Source organism: Thamnophis elegans, chromosome 3, assembly GCF_009769535.1.
Source record: "Thamnophis elegans isolate rThaEle1 chromosome 3, rThaEle1.pri, whole genome shotgun sequence".
Lineage (NCBI taxonomy): Eukaryota > Metazoa > Chordata > Lepidosauria > Squamata > Colubridae > Thamnophis > Thamnophis elegans.
Window position 1 is genome coordinate 42,128,591 of NC_045543.1, and position 23,526 is coordinate 42,152,116.

A 23,526-nucleotide genomic window follows, 5' to 3' on the forward strand; every position below is an offset into this window, starting at 1 on the left:
CCCCGAAGGGGACTCAGGGCGGCTCACAACTCAACCAGGGAAGGGGGATACAAACAAAAAATTAAAATGACACAAACAATGCATAATTAAAAACACACAACAGTCATACCAATTCGAGACAGGGGCAACAGTTCCTTAGCCCCAGGCCTGTCGGAACAGCCAGGTTTTAAGGGCTTTGCGGAAGGCCTGGAGGGTGGTGAGGCTTTGAATCTCCACGGGGAGTTCATTCCAGAGGGTCGGAGCAGCCACAGAGAAGGCTCTCCTCCGGGTAGTCGCCAGTCGACACTGGCCGGCAGATGGAATTCGGAGGAGGCCTAATCTGTGGGATCTAATCAGTCTAGTGGAGGTAATTGGCAGCAGGCGGTCTCTCAAGTACCCAGGTCCAATACCATGAAGGGCTTTATAAGTGATGACTAGCGCCTTGAAGCGTATCCGGAGACCAATAGGCAGCCAGTGCAGCTCGCGGAGGATAGGTGTTACGTGGGTGAACCGAGGTGCACCCACGATCGCTCGCGCGACTGCATTCTGGACAAGCTGAAGTCGCCGAATGCTCTTCAAGGGCTGCCCCATGTAGAGCACGTTGCAGTAGTCCAATATAGAGGTCACAAGGGTGCGAGTGACTGTTGTGAGGGCCTCCCGGTTCAGGTAGGGACGCAACTGGTGCACCAGGCGAACCTGGATTGAGTACAAGCTTGTTAACCCCCATCCAGTCCCTAACAGCCTTGAGGCCCTGGCACATCACGTCAACCGCTTCACTGAGTTGGCACGGGGCGGACAGATACAGCTGCGTATCGTCCGCATACTGATGGTATTTTATCCCGTGCCGTCGAATGATCTCACCCAGCGGCTTCATGTAGATATTAAACAGGAGGGGGGACAGGACCGATTCCTGCGGCACCCCATAGTTCAGGGGCCTAGGGGTCGATCTCTGCCCTCCGACCAACACCGACTGCGACCTGTCCGAGAGATAAGAGGAGAACCACCGTAGGACAGTGCCTCCCACCCCACCTCCCGCAGTCGTCGCAGAAGGATACCATGGTCGATGGTATCAAAAGCCGCTGAGAGGTCAAGGAGCACTAGGACGGAGGCATAACCTCTATCCCTGGCTCTCCAGAGGTCATCGATCAATGCGACCAAAGCAGTTTCCGTGCTGTAGCCTGGCCTAAATCCTGACTGGAAGGGATCTAGATAATCAGTTTCCTCCAAGGACCACCGGAGCTGAAAGGCTACCACCTTCTCAACAACCTTCCCCACAAAGGGGAGGTTGGAGACTGGACGGTAGTTGTTTAAAATGGCTGGATCCAGAGATGGCTTCTTCAGAAGGGGTCTCACCACCTCCGCCTTTAGAGTGGGGGGAAAGAACCCCTCCCGAAGGGAGGCGGTAACAACCTCCTGGATCCAGCCCCGTGTCACCTCCCTGCTGTTAGCGACCAGCCAGGAGGGGCACAGGTCCAGTACACATGTGGAGGCACTTGCGGTTCCCATGGCCTTGTCCACGTCCTCAGGGGTAACAGCTTGAAAATCAATCCAGTGATGTCCTGCCAGATTCTCCCCTGGTGCCTCAGCTGGCTCTGCGCAATTGGAGTCCAGGTCCGTCCGAAGCCGAGCAACTTTATCCGCGAGGAACTGGATGTAATCCTCAGCTCTGCCTTGCAAAGGATCGCTCGTATCCCTCCTATTAAGGAGGGAACGGGTTATCCTGAACAAGGCGGCTGGGCGCGACTCAGCGGAAGCAATCAGAGAGGCAATGTGTGTTCTTTTAGTCGTCCTAATTGCCCGGAGATAAGCTCTGATGCTGGGTGTTAAAAGCGCTTGGTCTGACTCGGACTTACTGGATCTCCATCATTGCTCTAGGCGTCTCTTTCGGCGCTTCATCTCCCGGAGTTCCTCAGTAAACCAAGGAGCCCTCCTGGATCCACTGCCTCGGATCGGCCGTAAAGGCGCAATCCGGTTAAGAGCCCCTGCCGCTGCTGAATTCCAAGCAGCAACCAGAGTCTCCGCTGGACTGCGGGCGAGATGATCCCAAATTATTCACAAGGGTATATACAAACCACAAACAGACATGGTGGATGAGCAATAAAATTCCAGATGGGAGAAGTGTAAGTGAGGCAATAATGCAAAACCTCCAAAATTTAAATCCATGATACAAACTGGGAAATACACTATATTGCCAAAAGTATTCGCCCACCTGCCTTTACTCACATATGAACTTACTGTAAGTGACATCCCATTCCTAATCCATAAGGTTCAATATGTTGGTCCATCCTTTGCAGCTATAACAGCTTCAACTCTTCTGGGAAGGCTGTCCACAAGGTTTAGGAGTGTGTTTATGGGAATTTTTGACCATTCTTCCAGAAAGGCATTTGTGAGGTCACACACTGATGTTGGATGGGTTTACGTGGCCTACCACTTCATGGCTGAGTTGCTGTCATTCCCAAACACTTCCAAGTTCTTATAATACAATTGACAGTTGACTGTGGAATATTTAGGAGCGAGGAAATTTCATGACTGGATTTGTTGCACAGGTGGCATCCTATCACAGTTCCACGCTGAAATTCACTGAGCTCCTGAGAGCGACCCATTCTTTCACAAATGTTTGTAAAAACAGCATGCCTAGGTACTTGATTTTATACACCTATGGCCATGGAAGTGATTGGAACACCTGATTCTGATTATTTGGATGGGTGAACAAATACTTTTGGCAATATAGTGTATCTCTTAAGAGGGGAATGAACGGTTCTTTGGGCTTTCTAAGCTTGAAAGACAGAGAATGTGACATCATAAAGGTAGTAAAACTTGAATGGTAGCGAAACATTACACAGAGGAATAATAATTTAAGGCAATCCAGTGAAAGTTAATAAGAGATTTAGGACACATAAAAATGTACAGTCCTTAATTGATGGAGTTCTCAGCTACGAGATGTCCTTGGCCTCTGCTATAACTATTCAGCTTCACATTTAAATGGAAGTAAGTCTCAATACTTGGATCTTCTGGGATCAAGAATGGTGGGGGGAAGTGGCCTTTAAGTCTGACTTGGCTTCTCAGGGGTATCTTCTGGCCTGTTACTTCCTGCTGGATTAAATAGCCCTTCAATCTCATGACTGGGGCTCCTACATATTTAACATTGCTGGCTCACCCATCCTGCATTTCCTTGCTTTTTCCAACACCAGAAATAAGGGAAGAAGTCAAGTATTCTTCCCATTTCTGCAATAGAAGAGGTACTGTATTTTTCGGAGTATAAGGCGCTCGGAGTATAAGACGCACCTAGATTTTGGGGAGGAAAACAAGGGAAAAATATCTGCCTCTGCCTCCCAGCAATTTGCCTCCTTGCAACAAACAATATTGACAATATACACTGTAGTGTTACATTTCAAACTATACTTGTACAGATGCTGTTAAAATGTGCTTTCTGGAAGTATAGTTATTCTCTGCTTTTAAAAGAATAGCACTTTTAAAAACAATAGCACTTGGCCTCTTCAGATCAAGCATTTATTTTAAAAAGCTTCTTCAATTTGTTATGTCATCTAGAACAATAATAAAGCAGTCTTTAAAAAATAAGTCTAATAATTTGAATATTATATAGGCATTTATAGTTGTTGATTTACCTCCTTGCAGCAAACAGCCTGATTAGCACAAGAAAAAAAAACCTGCCTCCCAGCAATTTGCCAGGTGGAGTAAACAGCAAGTTTCACTTTCAACTTCTCCCATCATCAACTGTTAGAGGCTGCAGGAATTGCTATAGTTTATTGAAGCCTCCTCAAGCCCCGGTTTGCTGCAAAGAGGTAAATTGCTGGGAGCAGAGACCAAATGGCAGGGGCTGGTGGATGGGTAGGGCTACATTCGGTGTATAAGACTCACCTAAATTTTCACCCTCTTTTGGGGGGGGGGAAAGGTCCCTCTTATACTCTGAAAAATATAGGTAAGCATTTCAGAAAAATTTAATTCAGGTATGTCATGCCCAGCATAAGCCTGTAGCCACCAAATCCTGGCTTGGACCGTTGGCTTAAGTGTCTATTCTGCCTGGGTCCCTCTGGGATCACTCTGGATAGTTTTCCTCAAGGATCCACATCTTTGATGCTCACTTAGTGCAAAGTGTTGTACAAGACCTTGTAAAAAGTGCTCTTCTCTCTCCTTGTATCAGCACTCAGAGATACAACTGCAGTAACAACAACATTGCCAGGACTGGTCCTCAACCAAGGAAGTCTGAAGCAGAATATTGTGCCAAGTGTCCCCTCAAACCTCATTGTTTGTGCTAAACTAATCAAAATTAGTGGGGAGAGACACAAATGACATTAAGGTTATTGGACTTCATACTTCTCCAGATATTTGGGGTACTTATGACAAGGGTTCACATCAATTAAATCATACTTTTCTGTAAAAAAAAGAAAAGAAAAAAGCCATGGCACATTTTTTTGATATTGTTGCTAGATGCAGTTATTATTTTTCTGTTTTTGCTTCAAACATTTCTAATTCCCTTGTCTCTTCCTCAGTTTTGTACATGGCAAAAATGTTTCATTTGTCCATAATTATTTGTATGTAATAATTATATAATTATTATAAATCCAATCTCATGATTTATTTTTTCTTAAAGTTGCTCATGCATTTATTCCTATGCCCCCAATGTATTTTTAAATATGAACTTCTGCGTTATTATTTATTTCTTTAATATGTTTGTATTATAAATTTATTTTAATTTTTTCCTTGGGGCATGTTTAAGTATACTTAAAAAAATGAATTATAGCCCATCATTCACCAAAAAGACAATACTTGGGGCAACGTAATATTATAACTACCCAAGCACAATAAAAATAAAATAAAATTAGTGGTGATGTTGACATTATTGATAGAGAGAGAAAGTAAATATGACTTTAATAAATATAAAAAAGCAGGATTTCATTAAGAATTGAAAATAGTTCAGAATAAATGAGTTTCTTAAATAAAAGAAAAACTATAAGTATATTCACAGAAAAAAAGGGAAACGGCAGAAAAAGGCTGAAGTTGCATGAGCCCGCATGCGGACACAAGACACACATCTAGATACATATCTGGAAGTACCAATGTGTACTTGTGGAAAGAAAAACAGCTTCAAACCCCAAGTTACAGAGTGACCTAGATTTATAAAGTGTTAATAACGGTAGAGTTTGGGCCAGATGCCAAGAACAAATATGGCTTCTCCTGAAATAGGACAGAGTACATCAATATTTAGTGAAGATATTTAATGGAGTGACAAGTAACCAAAAAAACCCTTATTTTGGCTCAGTCTAATTCCAAAGGGTGTGACTTTTACCAGACAACTGTGGACCGCAGTAAGAATGGACAAGGCTGATGCTCAATACTGAGAATAGGGATTCAATGCTAAAACAAATAGGTTTTTTTTTTTTTTTAAATGGCTTAAACTTTAAATCTGCAGGTCACGTTAACGTGAAAAATCCTACATGAAGAAACCTGCAGATGATCTGGCTGATCTAGCTGTGTTATTCTAGAAGGCAGAGGAAAGGCCCCTGAGGGACGGGGTGGGAGTGGGGGGAGCAACTACCATAGCAACAGTCAGAGGGCTGAGCCCAGGGTAAGAATGTAAGGTGAATAAGCATCCCAGACAATCCCCCTGAAAAGGACAAGTTTTGGTTTTGTCTTTAAAAAAGAAGACTGGAAGCTGACATTGGCTGGATCATAAGAGATGAGAATGTCTTGGTAGCCTGAAATTATTAGACATCAACTTATGTGTCAGGAACACGTTTTGCCATATCAATATTGTCTTAGTATTTGATTGAATAAATTCCCAGGTAGTTTGTAGGATACCCTAGTATACTTGATTCTAGCAAGAGATTTGACTGTGTCCATCATATTTTTATTAGTAAGTTATTTATAGTTAAATGGCACATCTAACTAAGTGGAGCTAGAACTCACTAGAAGACTATATTTAAAGTATTCTTATGAGTGATTCCTCATCAAACTGGAGTAAGGCATACAGGTAGTCCTCCACCACAATTGAACCCTGTTAAGTGAGGCATTTGTTAAGTGAGTTTTGTCCCATTTTACGACCTTTCATGCCACAGTTGTTAAGTGAATCATCGCAGTTGATAAGTTAGTAACATGGTTGTTAAGTGAATATGGCTTCCCCATTGACTTTGCTTGTCAGAAGGTTGCAAAAGGCGATCACATGATCTTGGGACACAGCAGCCATCATAAATATAAGGCAGTTGCCAGGCATCTGAATTTTGGATCACACAGACAAGGGGATGCTACAAAAGTTGTAAGCGTTAAAAAACAGTCATAAGTCACTTTTTTCAGCGCCTTTGTAACTTTGATTGGTCACTGAATAAACTGTTGTAAGTCAAGAACTAACTGTACAGTTACAGAGTTCTGCCTTAGGCCTGGTACTTCTTATAATATTAATTAATGGAGTAGATGAGGATGACACAATGCTTATCAAAATTTGCAGATGATAGAATTCAGTAGAAGTAGCAAGCAATCTAAAAATAGAAACATTCAAACTATTTATAGGTTAGATAAATGGGCCCAAAATAACATAACATTAGCGAGAAATGCAAAGCTCTTTACTGAGGAGAAAAAAATAAATCAAATGCAGAGACAGGATGAGGAATGCCTAGCTCAGTATCAATATGCATGATAAAGACTTTGGCAGCTAAAAGGGCAAATACAGTTTTAAGCAGCATCAGTAGGAATATAGTTTCCAAATTTTCGTAAGAAAGTATTTTGTAGGCTGAGTTACTTAAGCTTCTCTACAGCTAAGAACTGTGCCCTCCTCCTTTATGAAGAGAGAGCAAGTCAGGTAAGAATCTGAACCCCAAAAGTGAATGTGAGACAAGGGGAAAAAAGGAACTGTGTAAGAGGAGATAAGGCGTGAAAGTCCCGAGAGCTTCAACTAACCAACTGAAGACATATCACATGGAAACATGCAAAAGGCCAGGAATTGTCAGGCAAGAAAGATCAGGTCCACACATGAAAGTCCAATTAAACTGATTTATTGCTATCCATGCCTATGCATAGGAATAGTCCAGAGGTGGGTTCCTACCAGTTTGACCCAGTTTGGCCGAACCGGTAGTGGTATGGCAGCCTGGGTCGCCGGAACCTGCCACGCGCCCAAACTGGTTCCCCGGTCACTGCCGCCATCGGCACCATCTTGTTTTTAAGTTCTGCGCATGTGCAAAACAATTTTAATTGAACTGTACATGCACACACAGCACACATTCAGTGTGCGCACAAATGAACTGGCAGTAAAGCTGGCGGGAACCCACCCCTGGAATAGTCTCAACTAATGGTCAGCACTATTTTGGTGCTAGATAATGGTCAATAGAATCAAGGAGGGTTGGATTTAGCCGGCGGGAACCCACCCCTGGAATAGTCTCAACTAATGGTCAGCACTATTTTGGTGCTAAATAATGGTCAATAGAATCAAGGAGGGTTGGATTTAGTTCTGTTGTGGCTATGTAGAGATTCCAGGCTGATTCCTCTTTTAACTCTGCCCCCAGGTTCTGCCATTCCTCCTCCTGCAGGAATGGTGCAGAGTGCTTCTGCTAACTCATGCTGCATCTATTTTCTGTAGTAGTCCATTGTTTTAAAGGTGCAGGAAACTCCGTAAGGGCAGCATTAATTCCACTACATTAATTGGTCAGGCTTCACCTGGAGTACTGTTTCTAATTCTGAGCATTAAACTTTAAGAAATATTTTGAGATGCAGAAGGATTGGAAGTTAATTCAAGGAATGGAAGCTAAACCCGAGGAGAAGAGACTAAGTGATCTAGGTGTCTTTGGTCCAAAACAATAAGAGTAGGGAGACAAGCCTACTTGCTTGCATGCTGTTAACATACCTACCTCCCAACAGCGTTGCAACAGCCCTCCCCTCGCTCCTCGAGTCAATAGCCGAGCTGGCAGTGGAGTTCCCCAGCTGGGGGACTTCAACCTGCCTATGCTCAGTGAACGCTCTGATGGGGTGCAGGAGTTCATGGCTTCCATGACAGCCATGGACTTGACCCTAAGTAATCTGGGGTCCGACTCACTCAGCGGGTCACACACTTGACCTCGTATTTCTCTCGGAGCAGTGGAGGCGTGATCTAGAATTGAGGGGTATTAAGATCTTGCCCTTGTCATGGTTGGATCACTTCCTACTGAGGTTTGACTTTCGGAAACCAATCCCCCACTGTAGGGAGGAGGAACCAATTAGGTGGTTCCGCCCCAGACGCCTGATGGACCCTATGGGATTTCAGACGGCGCTTGGAGTGATACCTGACACTCTCGTCCACAGTCCGGTCGAGTCCTTAGTCGCTGCTTGGAATATAGCGGCGACGGGGGCTCTAAACCGGATTGCGCCTTTGTGGCCTCTCCGAGGTAGCTGTCCAGGAGAGCTCCTTGGTTCACCGAGGAACTCCGGAAGATGAAGCGCCAAAAGAGACGCCTAGAATGCCGCTGGAGGGACAGTAAATCTGAGTCAGACTGAGCACTGATGAGAGCCTATATCAGAGCCTATCTTGTGGCAATACGGGCGGCGAAATGTTCGCATTTTGCCGCTCTTATTGCGTCCACTGAATCGCGCCCAGCCGCCTTGTTTAGGATAACCCGCTCCCTCCTGAAAGGGAGGGACGCGGATGAACCTTTGCAAGGTAGAGCTGAGGAATTTGTCCAATATTTAACGGATAAAGTCGCTCGGATTCGGACAGACCTGGACTCCAATTGCACAGTACCAGCCGAGGTACCGGGGGAAGGTCTTGAGCGGAGTTTATGGAATGAGTTTCAACTTGTCGCGCCTGAGGAAGTGGACAAGGCCATGGGAGCGGTGAGTGCCTCCACTTGTATATTGGACCCGTGCCCTTCCTGGCTGGTTTCAACCAGCAGGGAGGTGACACGTGGCTGGATCCAGATGATAATTAACACCTCTCTACGGGAGGGATCCTTCCCGCTCCTCCTAAAGGATGCAGTGGTGAGACCCCCTCCTGAAGAAACCGTCTCTGGACCCAGCCATCTTGAGCAACTATCGTCCGGTCTCCAACCTCCCCTTTGTAGGGAAGGTTATCAAGAAAGTGGTGGCCTCTCAACTCCGACGGTCCTTGGATGAAACCGATTATCTGGATTCCTTTCAGTCCGGTTTCAGGCCTGGGTACAGCACAGAAACTGCTTTGGTCGCGCTGATCGATGATCTCTGGCGAGCCAGGGATAGGGGTCAGTCCTCTATCCTAGTGCTCCTTGACCTCTCAGCGGCCTTCGATACCATTGACCATGGTATCCTTCTGCAACGGTTGCGAGAGGTGGGAGTGGGAGCCAATGTTCCCTCTAATTTTTTTTCAGTGTGAGCGGGAAAGTATAGTCTTTGAGCGGCACAGTTTCATGCCTGAGCACCTAAGAGAGCAACAGTTTGAACTGCTGTCACGTCTGCTGGACATTTGTGCAACATTCCAAGCGTCAAGCGCCGATTGCGAGCGAGGTTTCAGCCTGATGAATGCCAGGCATGAAAAGTGCCACTCAAACACTATACTTTTCCGCTCACCCTGAAAAAAAAAAGACTTCTGCTCAGCTTTTACATTGTTAGACTGGCTAGAGAGAGACATGGCACCAACAGGATCCTGGGTCCTGGCATTTTGCAGGCAACCTGCCCTCTCACATTCCTTTGGAATGCAACCCATCACATTTGAATTAGATTTTGCCAATTATCCTATTAAAAGATAATCCTATTATTCTAAAATACGACTAATTCAATATTAAAAACTGTAAATATTTAATGCTGATAAATAATAGCAGTAATTGTTATTTAGTATGAGTAAAATCAGTATTGATATATCAATATAATATCTATCAAAATTGACAATAAACACTAAAATAACAATACAAATATATAATGTGAAATATAAATGTAATAAATATAATATATAAATGCAACATAAATGTAATAAAATAATTTATCATGAAACTCTCCCCCTTTAAAGTAGTAAGATCAATTAAATAGTCTAGCAAGTTTGGACTATATGCTATGTTATGTTACTTAAGAATATATATACCTCAGAATCAGATACAGCATCCACATCTTTCCCAACTGAGTCAATAAAATCATACGCCATGCCAAAACTATTTTAAATAAAGATATGAAATTAATCAAGTCTTGCATTTATTTTTCAAAATGAATGTACTATTTTTTTGTTATTTAAGTTTGTACCCCATCTTTTCATCTCCAAGGTATTCAAAGCAGCTAAAAGATTTTTTTTTAAAAATTTGAAATCTACTTAAAAACTGGTGTTAACATCACCATAATCTAATTCAAAAAGCCTGGCTAAAAGGGGAATTATCCTTTTCTAAAACCAAAAAAGAAAGAACTGCTTGTATTCTGTAGTATTTAATCAATGCATAGCTTTCAAATGTAATCCAAATTATATATCTAAACAACATTATAAATCATTTAAATATCAGAAGATTCGAGCATTGTTTTTTCTGATCTCTTGGCAGAAAGGATGTGTACTGGCATTTTATGGAATTTAAAATGATTAAGTCCATGACACAAATTGCACAATAGGAAATCCAGCCCAGAATGCATTTAACTCATTGTATCACCAGGGACCAGAATTTAGCAGGCCCAGGGGAAAAAAAGTAGGTAAGGCCACTTTATAGCTAAATTTGATACCATTAAAAATTAAATAGGATTAAAATCTGTGGTTTATAATTTACCCAGTTGTGCAATGTCGCTTGCCCCACTCCTTTCGCCGGCAGTAGCCCGCTGCACCAAGGGGGCATGTAAGAGGGAGGGGGAAAACAGGAGGAGAGGTTCAAATCCAGATTTCCACCCGGATGCCTCCCAGATGGGCCCGAAGATTCCGGCCAGGGTGACCACTCTGGCGCTGCCTATCATTCCTGCCGCTCCCCGGGGAGGTGGGGCAGCTGCGTGGAGATGCATCTGCCTTTTGTGCCCACCGACAAGATACGGATCCCAACCCCGGGCCCGGGCGTAATTTGATTCCCCTCTTCCCTGAGCTCACAATAACACCCTGTCTCACAAACCAAGAGCCCATCAGGCCGAGTTCGATGGAGAGGCTTCGAAGAAACAAGCCAGCATATATTTTTTTCAAAAAAAAAAAACCCCAGTCCGGAGCTCAGCTGAGCTGAGGCTTTTGGATGAAGCCATCACCAACGCGTTTCCCCCTCCTCCCCCTCCCTCGTTCCTTCAAGACAGGAAAGGAAATTAGGTCCGTGGGCCACATCCAGCCCAGCCAATCAGGCGGGAGCAGCCGGCGAGGCCCAATCCTGCCTTCGCTGGCAAAGCGAGTCCAGGCAGCAATTATTAGACAGAGGCGGGTAGAGAAAGACGGACGAGCAGAAGGCCAAATGAACGGAGACGGGCCAACTCATGCATTGACGATTGGGAGGGAAGGGGGGAGAGAAACAAGGTGAAACGAGAGCGTCAAACAGTTCCCCACGCACCCACTCACTCTCCACTGCCACTCTCCGCATTTTCTGGGCGGGGTCTCGCAGTCGCAGGAAGGAATCCCCTCTCCAAGGGATCCCCCGAACATGGACTTGAAGAGCCGTGCTCTTCAAAACAAATCTGGGGAGGTCCTTTGCAGGCGGCCAGTTCTAGCCGCCTGCAAAGGACTTCCCCACGTTTGCTTTACAGAAAACTCTGCGCGGCAGATAGAATCTGCTGCACGGGCTTTTTTTGCGATGTGCGCCGCCGCGCAGGCGCGCACCTTAGAGGGAACAGTGGTGGGAGCCACCGTTCTTCGGTGGTTCTCCTCATACCTCTCGGACAGGTCGCAGTCGGTGTTGGTCGGAGGGCAGAGGTCAACCCATAGGCCCCTCAATTATGGGGTGCTGCAGAGCTCGGTCCTGTCCCCCCTCCTATTTAACATCTACATGAAGCTGCTGGGTGTGATCATACGGCGGCACGGGATTAAATATCACCAATATGTGGACGATACACAATTGTATCTGTCCACCCCGTGCCAACTCAGTGAAGCGGTAGAAGTGATGTGCCAGTGCCTGGAGGCTGTTAGGGTCTGGATGGGAATGAACAAGCTCGCACTCAATCCCGACAAGACTGAATGGCTATTGATGTTTCCTCCCAAAGATTGGCTAATTACTCCATCTCTCAGTCTGTGGGGTGAAATTATACGCCCCTCAGAGAGGATTCGCAATTTGGGAGTCCTCCTGGATCCACAGCTGACTTTAGATCACCATTTGTCGGCTGTGACCAGGGGGGTCTTTGCCCAGGTTCGCCTGGTACACCAATTGCGACCCTACCTGGATCGGGAGGCACTTCAAATAGTCACTCACATCCTCATTACCTCAAGACTGGACTACTGTAATGCGCTCTACATGGGGCTGCCCTTGAAAAGTGTTCGAAGACTTCAGCTAGTCCAGAATGCAGCCGTGCGAGTGATTGTGGGTGCACCTAGGTACACCCACGTTACACCTATGCTCCGCAAGCTGCACTGGCTGCCCATTGGTCTCCGGACTCACTTCAAGGTGCTAGTTATTACTTATAAAGCCCTGCATGGCATCGGACCTGGGTACCTGAGAGACCGCCTCCTGCCAATTACCTCCCAAAGAGGTAATTCGATCACACAGGCTTGGCCTTCTCCGGGTCCCATCTGCCAGCCAATGTCGGCTGGCGACCCCCCAGGGGAGAGCTTTCTCTGTTGCTGCTCCGGCCCTCTGGAACGAGCTCCCCGTGGAGATCCGGACCCTTACTACCCTCCCGGCCTTCTGTAAAGCTACCAAGTCCTGGCTGTTCCAGCAGGCTGGGGGCTGTTGACGTATCCAGCCCCACTTCATTTCTGACTGTTGTGTATTTTAATATTGTTTGTATTGTCTTATTTATCCCCTCCCCTGTTTCATTGTGAGTCCTTCAGGAGAGGGCGGCATACAAAACCAATAAACAAAACGAAACAAAACGAACAAAGCCTGAAGAGAGTTTTAAAATGTCCAGGGCTGCAGAGCATAAAGCACAAAATTAAGCCTTGTGTTTCAAGATTAACACTGAGAGGAAGAACATTGTCAGAGCAAGGGCATGCTGACAGTGTATCCAATACCCAATGAAGTAGTAACTCTTCTCTAGATGGGTTCCAATAAAAGTTGGGCTGTCTAAGTGGCTCTTTTCACATCTCTGAAGTATTGAAACATCTTTTCACTTTCAGCTCTCATCCGCTATCAGACAGGTTGGAATGTCTTTATTTTCTGTTTTCAATTTTCCCTTAGCAGAACTTCCTTTTGAACAGATTGGAAGCCATGTTGCAGATACAGATTTGCATTTGCTGAAGCAGCTAAGAGCTTTTTGCCAAATTTTTATACTAATCCCGTTTGCTACTGGGAGACTTCCCTGGTCTCCGTATTTCATGAGCTAGTTTTGTTCAAGTGCCCAAATGTCAACTGTTACTTGTGGTGCCCTGTGCCAGAAAGCACAGCTACATCTAAAATTGTTAACTTGATTTTACTTAGGTCCACCCCTCACCCCGAATCATGTTTAAAATATTTTTCACAATAGTTAATCTTCACTGAGAATCATTGTTCTTCCTTGGCCTGTTCAATAATTAAAAAAAGAGAAACTCATTCATTTCATACATCTAAGGAGTTTATTTAAAATCTTCTAATGCATCTAACCACAAGCTCTTGTAGTAGTTCTTAAAAGCAATAGAATCTGCAATTGTACGGTGATGGCAAACCTTTTTGGCACCGAGTGCCCAAACTGGAATGTGTGTGCATGTGTGCATGCACGCCAGAGCCCTGGAAACTCTTAAGACCAGCTGGCCAGTCCACATGCGTACACCAGCCAGCTGGTCTGCTGGTTTTTGGTGCAGACATGCACACCGGCCAGCTGGTCTTCGAGTTTCCAGGACTCCAGTGTGCGTGCCATCACTAGTCTAGTAACTTCTTAATTATCTCTTCACCTTGCAGTGTTTCTTCACCTTTACAATATTGTGCAAAGATAATCCAGAAGAGCAGCTGGTGATGGTGCACGTGCCCACAGAGAGGGCTCTGTGTGCCACCTCTGGCACGTGTGCCATAGGTTCGCCATCACAGTGCTATTACCAATCTTTACCTTGCAATAACAAGTGTGCTGCAACTCCACAAATAGTGTCCTGTCACTTCAGGGTGTCCCAAAGGTGCTTTTTTTCAAGAGACAACTGGACGTTCTTGTTTTTTCTTTGAACATGTTTCACTCCTCAACCAAGAAGCTTCTTCAACTTTTACAGAATGGAAGGATTCACTTCAGGGTATAAATGCTGATTTTAAAAAAATGTTCTAAGATGAGCCTGCATGTCCTTTCTTTGCAGGCCCTCTCTGCTCCACGTTTCTCCCTCTTCCAGCCAAAACTCACACAGAACTTCACATTCAACATGCTGCTGCAGCATATGCTGGTTTGGGAAAACCTATTGCTAGAGGCAAACCCGGTTTGGAGGCATAAATGATGTGCCTTTCCCTTTACAGGGTGGGGTGCAGAAAACAGAAAACTCCAGGAACACTGGATCCACCGTTCTTGTAATCACTGCCAGCATATTAAATCACATTTTATTGCCCTGGAGAGCCATCTAGAGGATTCTCAGTTGAAGCTAAAGGAGTTAAAGGAACTTGGTGGAGTTTGGTGCTTACATTTCAATAAAAAATTGTTAAATGGAGTAGAGATGTGCTGGTTTGTGATTGCCTTCAAGGTTTGGAGCTCAGTGATGATAACTTTACTGTCTCCCAAATGGGTAGCCAGTTATTCCTAACCAGTTAATTTAATATCTGTATTTTTACAGTGCTTTATTATGTCCCTTTTCCAAGGGGGCAGATGCCCCTTACTGCTATTTATATAACATTTCTTGCATTCTCAGGAGTTCAATAGAACTGCCTAAGAGAGGAGGGAAGGGTGATAAGGCATAGAATTTACCATTTTAATTTTTTTGGCTCATAGAAATTGGTTTAACCTTCAACAAATCACAAGCTACATAAAATACCAGCTCACAAGAGAGCAGAAGGGCTGCATAGGCTGAGAAAAAAGGGCAAGAGCAACATTTTTAAAAAAAAAAGTTAACCTCCATGATAGTAGCTACATCAGAGTCATAGCTAAAATCTTCAGACATCCTAAAGTAGTTATGTTTGGTAATTGCATATATTCCTTTAAAACAGAAATTGTAATGAAGGCCTGGCATTACTTGAAACTTATGAACAGGTTACTCACACATGTAGGTCAAGTATGATTGCAAAGAAGGCTGTCCAATATATTTGTTACCTTGAGTTATTTGTAAAAATAATAAAGGTAGGAATAAATAAAAATATAATTCATTTAAAAAAAAAGGTCTTCTTAATCATGACACAACTCTTTACTAGGATTAGAAATATGGTAGAAAAAACCCAGAAATACAACAGAGGAATTGGTGAAAATGAAACTACCAGAGATGGAAAAATTACGTTTTCTTAAAGATCAGTTATTTGTGACTGGAAACCTCTTATGGATATTTTTGCCAAAAAAATAAAAACATGTATTTGAGATTTATGGATTTGAATATTAGAAAGGGGAGATCATGGAAAGAATATTACATTGTTAACTTAGAGAGGATAAAATATAACTGCTGTTAAGATCGGAAGTCACTTTATTATTTTTTATTTTCTGTCTTTTTTTCTATACTTCACTTCTAAATTTAAATTGATTTTATTCTATAGAATTCTTATTTAATAAAAAATGTTTTAAAAAGAAATAGGAAAGAAAACTGCAGGATCATGTCCAGGCTGTCACTAGGCGTCAACACAACACTGACTCAAAGCAAGATACCAGGCATGATGGGGAAAAAATGCTAAAGTTATTCTTCCCTTTTTTTCTTTTTGGCACAAATGACCTCCAAGGCAATTAAATTCTGCACATAATGCATTCTACATTGTCAATGATTTAGTCCCCCTCCCCAATATTTATAACTGGACACATGGAATTTTAAAACTTTCTCGTGGTTTTACAATGTCAGCAAACTGTTATCAAATTGATATTTATTATTCATGAAAAACACAAATCTTGTGTTTTTACTTCCAGACTCCAAATGCTCACTTTGTAATCCCTTTCGGGTAAATGAAGGGACTCCAGATAGGCAGGCATATTTTTCTTCTTCCTTCATCTTCATTGCCATCAGGATCATATTCAGGTTTGTAGGTTGTGCAGACTGGGGGAGCCCATCTCACATGAGTAGATGAGGGTAGCAGGGAAACCAACTCAAAGTATGTTCATTCTTCCAGAACAGATGACAACAGCAGAAATAATCGATAACCAGCAGCTTTGTTATAAATCTGGGCAGGAAACAGGGCCGGGGCTACAGCTAGGAAGTTCAAGGCCCTTCTCACAACCCACCAGTATTGCAGCCCTCCTTTGGCAGGTCAAAGGGATCTCAGAATATAAAATTTCCCCCACAAGGATTTTTCTCCACAAAATGTGTCACATTTGCATATGAAAATGTATATATCATTAAATCCACTGCTACAGGAAGTGTATAGCTGTTTCAGCTTGCCCAGGTTCATGTAATCTGAGTAGCATTTGCATTTCCTAATTCCATACAGTTCTGCAGGAAGAGAATGCATTAGTCAACCCATATGTTCTTAGTTCAGTCCACAGTGGGAAGGAACGAGGGAAAATTTAAAATTGACAAGTCTGAGCTACAGGTAGTGCAATAAAACTGCTTACTCGTGCATAGCTATTCAGGATTGTGGAAGGGAACAAGCCTGCACAAGTTTCAGCTATTTTAATACTTTAGTTGAGAATCAGCAGCCTATTCCCAACGTGGGAGATCATAACTTTCACATATTTTACAGGTACATAACATAAAAATATTTCTTAAATTTATGCACGTTGAAAAGCAAAGTTTTAAATGGATTCTAGAAGGGATAAAATAAAGGTCTGTGCTTCTAATGAAGCCAATCTCCAGGATTAAAAAAGGATTCTTCATTATTGTAATACTAGGTAAAGTAAGGCATTTTCATATGGCAGCTGCACCCTGGAGCCTGCAAATGTGTTGTGGGTGTACTGCAAAATGTAGATCTCAACCTTAGGAAAGCCTCCTTTTTTATTTACAACCTCAGTCCCAATATTATCACACAAGAGAAGAAATTGTTTGAGACAGTGATGACTTTATTAAGAGGGGAGATGTTACTGAAACATTCACGTTTCTTCCAGCCTCTCTACTTCCTCAGAGGCAGATGGAACAAAGTGCCTCTAACTGCAAAATACAGAGCCAAGTTGTAAGAAAAAGAAAACCGTACAATCTTTACTCCTTAGATGCCATATAAACCATCAGGTCTACCACACGATTGCTGTATCCAAACTCATTATCATACCTAAAAAAAGAGGTTTCTTTTAGTTTTGAGAAAAATAGCAGTAGCAAAAACAGCGGCATGAGGCCATTGCTTACCACCACATACTCCCACCTCTGCTGTTCTGTAGAATATTAAAAGTTGCACCTCCACCTCTTCCCAAACCCAATAAGCCAACTAACAGCCATCATCTACCCTCTTCCATCACTTACCAGGAGATCAGCTTGACAAAATGATCATTGAGAGCAATGCCAGCAGCTGCATCAAAGATGGAAGAGTGGGTATCGCCATTGAAGTCAGAAGAGACCACCTGGGGGAGAAGTAGATGTTATAACCCATGAAGATAAGCATTGAAGAGAAAAGTCTCGAAATACAGCCTCCATGTATATTTATGAGCCAAATCAAATGAACCTAGATGGAATGGTTGGCTGTACTAGATGGCCACATTTTACTTTTTGAAGGCAGAGTAGAAAAAGCATATTTTATGATTACCTACAGATATGTCTACAATTGTTACAAAGCACTCTAATGGACCTGATAGTTATTTTTGTATCATCAAAAATGTTCAGTTTACCTGATCCTCTGTGTATCCCAGAAAACCCTTCATTGGGCCTTCAGAAGCTGCCTTCACAACTTTCTTAATATCATCATACTTCGCCTAAGAAAGCAAGTGAGGGAGACAGAAGTATTAAATAATTGAATTCTGCCAATTTCCTATTGTGTAGCAAGCTGATGGTCAATTCATTCTTGCCAATATCTGCTATCATTCAAACAGCATGTTCAAAATTGTGAGAATCACAAATTCCCCACTCCTAACTTAAGTTACAAAGAAATTGATTGCGAATACATTAAGAGCAGCATTTCCCAATAACTGGGTTTGAACAAATTCCCCAAAACCTAGAAAAGTAAGGACCATCAGATTTGGACTGCTAAGCATTGATTAACCATTACATGAGCTTTCTGAATCTTTGCTGATCTAGATTTTTGAACCTTACTCTTGTAGAAGCAGTAAAGCAGGCTCAGAACTACTATGGGAATACTCACTGGTTTCTCTAAGCGGCATGTTAAGTCCACAACAGAAACATTTGGAGTTGGAACACGGAAAGCCATCCCTGTGAGCTTCCTGTGAAGGTAGGAAAAGATTCAGGTTAAGATATACATAGTCCTTGTTTTGGCCTATGAAGCAAACATTTGCACTTTGTGCTCAGGAAGGCTTACCCATTCAGATCAGGAATGACTTTGCCTACAGCCTTGGCTGCACCTGTGGATGCTGGGATGATATTCTGAGCTGCTCCTCTACCATCTCTCCACAGCTTCCCAGAGGGGCCATCCACAGTCTTCTGTGTGGCTGTGATGGCATGAACTGTTGTCTGGAATAGGAGGAGCAGGATAGACCATTTATACCACCTAAAGTTGAATATTTATTCCAAGTACCACAGGAAGAATTTACACATACGATCACCATTCCTGTTTAACATTTCACCAGTATGCAACACAATTCTGAATTATTTTAAGTGTTGGGAGAAACAGAGGAACTACCTAGGGCTTATGCAATTCACATACCATAAGACCTTCCACAATGCCATAGTTGTCATGGATGACTTTGGCTAGTGGTGCCAGGCAGTTGGTAGTACAAGAAGCATTGCTGGAAAAAAAAAGGGAAGAAGCACTCAATGGATCGACATGCACCATTTTAGAAGACCCATGTTATTCTGGCAATACAGCCTCGCTTCCCTCCCCCTTGCTTTCCCCTATAGTCACCTGACAACTTTCAAAGATTTGTCGTATTTCTCATGATTGACACCCATCACAAACATGGGAGCATCAGCTGATGGGGCAGATATTATAACACGTTTAGCACCACCCTTCAAGTGAGCCTATAAGGGAAAAGAACAACATTTTACCTTATATTTTAAAAAATACCAATAATCCAAGACTGGACAGCAAGCAACAGTCTTAAGACAAATCCAGCCACACATTGCTATGTAAATTCTTTTCCCATATAGTATGATGGAAATGTTTTATCATTTTTTATCTATAGAATTTATTTGCCACCCATCTCACAGTTCAGGCCGCTAAGCAGATAAATAATTTAAAGCGGCCATGTCCAAATGCCAAAAATAGTGTTTCACCATAGCACTTCATCAATGGATCTATTTCCTCCCAGGAAATAGGAATTTTGAACATATGTACATAACACATTAAATTCTAAAAAAATAAAATGGAATTTTGCTGTTCGGTTACAAAATCGTGTCCCACTCCTTGCATAAAAAATACAAAACACTTATGAATCCAGATAGCATCCAGATTTTCCATCAGTATCAGAACTGTATACCTCTCTTTATAGCAAAAATTTATACAATGCTCCTTCCTCCTGTAACAGATACTTACACTAGCTTTCTCTGTGGTGGTGAAAACACCAGTTGATTCCACAACATAGTCGGCACCAGCCTCACCCCACTTAATGTTTGCAGGATCACGCCTGGCAAGAAGAGAGAAGGACCAGTTTAGACTCTGCAAGCAAGAAATAAACTAGACAAGTAAAGAAAGCCTGAATGGAGGGGATGTTACTCACTCTTGGAAAACAGTGATGGCATGTCCATTGATGACAAGTTTTCCATTCTCAGCCTGGACACTGCCACTGAAACGGCCATGAGTAGAGTCATATTTAAACATGTACACCTGAAATTAAGACACACAACATTAACTCGATGTAGCTTACTGGGACTACCTTCTAGAACATCGGAGGAGTGTTATTTGTTGACATATGAATGTTTCTATGATTGAGTGTAAATTGCTTCGCTTTAAAAAGCAGACAAACTCAGGATTATTACCATGTAGTTCAGGTCAATGAATGGGTCATTGATGGCAACAACTTGGACCTTGTTAGACAGGACTGCTGCTCTGGTGACCAGACGGCCAATGCGACCAAAACTAAAGGAAGAAAAATATAATAAGCAACTGTTATCTCCGGAATGGGTGAAGACATGGGTGTCAAACTCGCAGCGTCACGTTGCCATCACATGATGTATCACAATGGTTTTTTTCCCTTCACAGAGCTGGGGTGGGCGTGGCCTGCATCCAGCCCTTGGACCGCCAGTTTGACACCCCTGGGTTAAGATAACTAATTCAGTTCAACATGTAGGGAAGAGCAGAAAAGCAGTTTGAGGAAGCATCAAGGACCACCTTTTTGAATAGGAAAAGAAACAGACTGAAATAACTACCTGATCAGGTGGCCTATAAATACTGAGTAGTAAATATTAAGACAAATTAACATGGTGTCCTGCAGAAGATCTGAACCATTAACATAGTTTATTAGCAGTGGCTATGCAAAATAAGGATGAAATTTGTATTACAAAACACTTAAGATACCCTTTAACTATTTCTGGTTTATTCCATAAACTTTGATCTAGTTCTGAGCAAAGGGCCTTTATTCAGGGTAGACTTTCTGCTTTAACACCGAATGTTTATTTGAGCCTTCTCTCTGATATTTTAAATTGCAGCAAAACTTCCCTACGGAGACATACTGTGCAACTGTCATTGAAATACACAGCCTGAGTTCCATGTTTGATTTGTTCTACTCTTAGCCAATTACAGAATTCCAAAGGAGACACTCACCAGGCTTATAGAGCAATGACCTACCAGTACCAGAATAAAGACTTAGATACAGCTCAGAAAGTTTTTCTCAATTTCTTTGCAGAGGTAAGGGGCGAATGAGAAAATGGAGGATGGGAAGGCAGGGATGTGATCCTTAAAACATTATGTGGCTTTAGAGGATCATGTGACCACTTTGTACTTGAAACAAAGAGCATCCTTGCAGGAAACTGAATAACTCCACTCCCTCCCCCAAACCTGTGGCCATTCTCCTTCAAAATCCACATTTTTTCCTCTGCAAAATAATGCAGCATTAACACATTGAAATTACCATACAGGTTGAAGTTTGGAAAGGATTTCCCTCTTAAATCAGCAAAATTTAAAATGTTTGCTGAGTCAGTGTGCTTTCAAAATTTCAGATTTTTATGACTACTAAAAGAATAAAGGGGAACTGAAGCTTTTACAGTTTTACAGCTGTACAAGGCTGCCTTATGGAAAGCCTGTAAGTTATGCTTCAAGGTTTCTTATCTCAGAAATTCAAGACTAAGAGGGTTTTCAGGAAAAACACCCAAACTGCCAAGAAATGTTATCCTGTCTATCAACCTCTGAAAATCAGTTCCTGTTATTTCATTATCAGTCTTTATACACAAGTATCTTAGATTTGTAGATTTGTAGATTTATTATAATTTATCTTAGGCAGAACTTGAGTTGCATCTTCCCATTTGCTCTTTCCTGGGGAATGCTACTTGAAACTCCCTTCTTTACACCCCCCTCATCCTGCTACTGAAAGGTCAAACACTAACTTTAGAGCCAGTCCTCTCTGATACTCAGCTGGAGTTATCTGGTTACAGTTTTTGGCTGCTAAGAAGAGCAAGAAGGTCACATTCTTAATAGGCCCTTCAGACGTAAGGATATATAATCCTCCCTGCAGATATTGTGAGATGCTCTGTGTTTGCAGCATGTAAAGGTATCAGGGGGAAACATATGTAGAATTAAAAGCAATAGAGAGAAGATCAGAGAACTATTGTAGCTTCCTGGTGGGAATGACTCAGCAATTAACGGTTAGGAAAATGAGTCAGTCCGGGGTTTCCTGTACCCATGGTGGCCACAAGCCTGCTCCATGTGCTTTGGCTGCCCCAGAGCATGTTGAAATAAAAAGGCCAAAGATGGCAGTCTTAAAAATTTATACAGGGTGCCACTCGAGTGAGAAAGAGTGCCAAGAAAGACACAAGCAGATCCTGTTGGAGTAGAGAAACAGCTGCTGGAAAGGGGGTGTGTGTCGGGATGACTTCTAGATGTCCTTGGAAAGGAAAGGAATGCTGGGGCTGGAAGCTCCCCTTGCAGCCTCCCAAGGTCTGCAAGAAATTCAGGCTGGACAGCAATACTGGCCCATCCCCACACCAGAGTCCCCCTATTGGCTGGAAAAGTTATTCAAGCTCCCAGGCGACGCTTGCCCCTCCCTCGCTCCCTGCCATGCATAGGCAGGCTCGCTGCACGTCCGTCCCCTTCGACTCACCCGTTGACACCAACTTTCACCATCTTCTCCGCTGGAAAAACCGTTCCTGGGGAAAGAGGACGCCAAACTTCATCAGCCGCTTCCAGAAACTCCAAACCTTCCCCTCTCCTCCCGCCTCCAGATTCATACAGGCTTTCAACTATGGCGGAGCCGATGGACCTCCGTCCTAAAAACCCGTTTCTCGCCCGCGAAAACTTTTCCCCCTTCTGAGAGACGCGCGTCGCCTCACGGCCGGCAGACGGGGAGGCGAAGTAAGAAGCCTCGCGGAAGGGAAAGAAAGGAAGGAGACCGCCGACTGGGACGGGCGGCCTGCGACGCCTTCCACACCTGCGAGACTTTGGGCCGGGGGGGGCGCAGTTGCCTTTCTGGAATATTCCTCTCCCTCCCCCAACACACACACCTGTAAGCTTCCTCAAAACTTTTGTTCCCGCCCTCCCCGTTCAACGGAGCCGAAAACTCGGCCCCGGAGTCGCGCATCCTGGTTCCGCGGCTGCGGCTCCCACCTCTCCATAATGCAAGATGCCGCTTCCAGTTCAGTCTCGTCAGGCACCGACTAAACTCTATAAACGCCCCCCTTCCTAGCCGGCCTACAGCAACGAGGCCCAAGCCGGGTCTTTTGCATGGGACGGTACCCGCCCCCCCCCTCACCACTGCGCTCTTGGCTTGCGTCTCTCGAGCGGCCCCGCCACTGCCCACCGCCCGCCAAAGTTGCAATGCCTGTTGCTCCCCCCGTTCAAAGGGAGCGCTTACCCGAGAGGTCCTGACTTTGCTCAGCTCTGCAGTGCAGTGAGGAGGTGAGAAGGGAGGCCCCCTCTGCTCTGCCCTTTATACAGCCCGGTATGGTAATGACGAGGCCCGACCTCCGGCGCCAACGCCGAATCAGAGCGCGAAGGGGCGGCAGAGGGGAGGCAAATGGAGATCCCCAAGCCCAGCGCCATTTCCCGCCCGCCCTGCTTTCCGTCCGGCTCAGAGAAAGACTCTTTGTTCTCCCCCGCCACAAGCCTTCGCTCGGTGGCCTCCCCAACTCCTAAAAACGCTTTGTTTGACCCGAATCGCCATGCCAAATGGATCACTTTTGCTATGGCGGCAGGTGATTTATCAATCAGTTACTCCCGAGTTTGGCGCCTGCTGCATTTTGTAATCTCG

The 23,526-nt window shown here is 43.8% G+C and overlaps 1 protein-coding gene across 1 annotated transcript; it reads right to left on the reverse strand.

Annotated features, from left to right (window-relative positions):
• Positions 1–17,067: 17,067 nt before the first annotated feature.
• On the reverse strand, positions 17,068–23,192 carry GAPDH (glyceraldehyde-3-phosphate dehydrogenase). Its single transcript, XM_032213310.1, has 12 exons — positions 23,131–23,192; positions 22,381–22,426; positions 20,105–20,204; positions 19,846–19,952; positions 19,662–19,752; positions 19,032–19,147; positions 18,834–18,915; positions 18,489–18,640; positions 18,315–18,393; positions 17,845–17,928; positions 17,483–17,580; positions 17,068–17,294 (listed from the first exon to the last, which is right to left on the reverse strand). Exons 2-12 carry the CDS (start codon positions 22,401–22,403, stop codon positions 17,225–17,227), a joined length of 1,002 nt encoding a protein of 333 aa, XP_032069201.1. The 5' UTR covers positions 22,404–22,426; positions 23,131–23,192; the 3' UTR covers positions 17,068–17,224.
• Positions 23,193–23,526: the final 334 nt, after the last annotated feature.

Bases quoted from the DNA above. Each gene is read 5' to 3' on its own strand.
- GAPDH (XM_032213310.1), bottom strand. From the start codon at position 22,403: ATGGTGAAAGTTGGTGTCAACGG. The intron at 18,394-18,488 runs GTAAGCCTTCCT...CTACCTTCACAG, and splicing joins GTCATTCCTGATCTGAATGG to GAAGCTCACAGGGATGGCTT. The intron at 17,295-17,482 runs GTAAGTGATGGA...CTCTTTTTTTAG, and splicing joins TTTGTCAAGCTGATCTCCTG to GTATGATAATGAGTTTGGAT.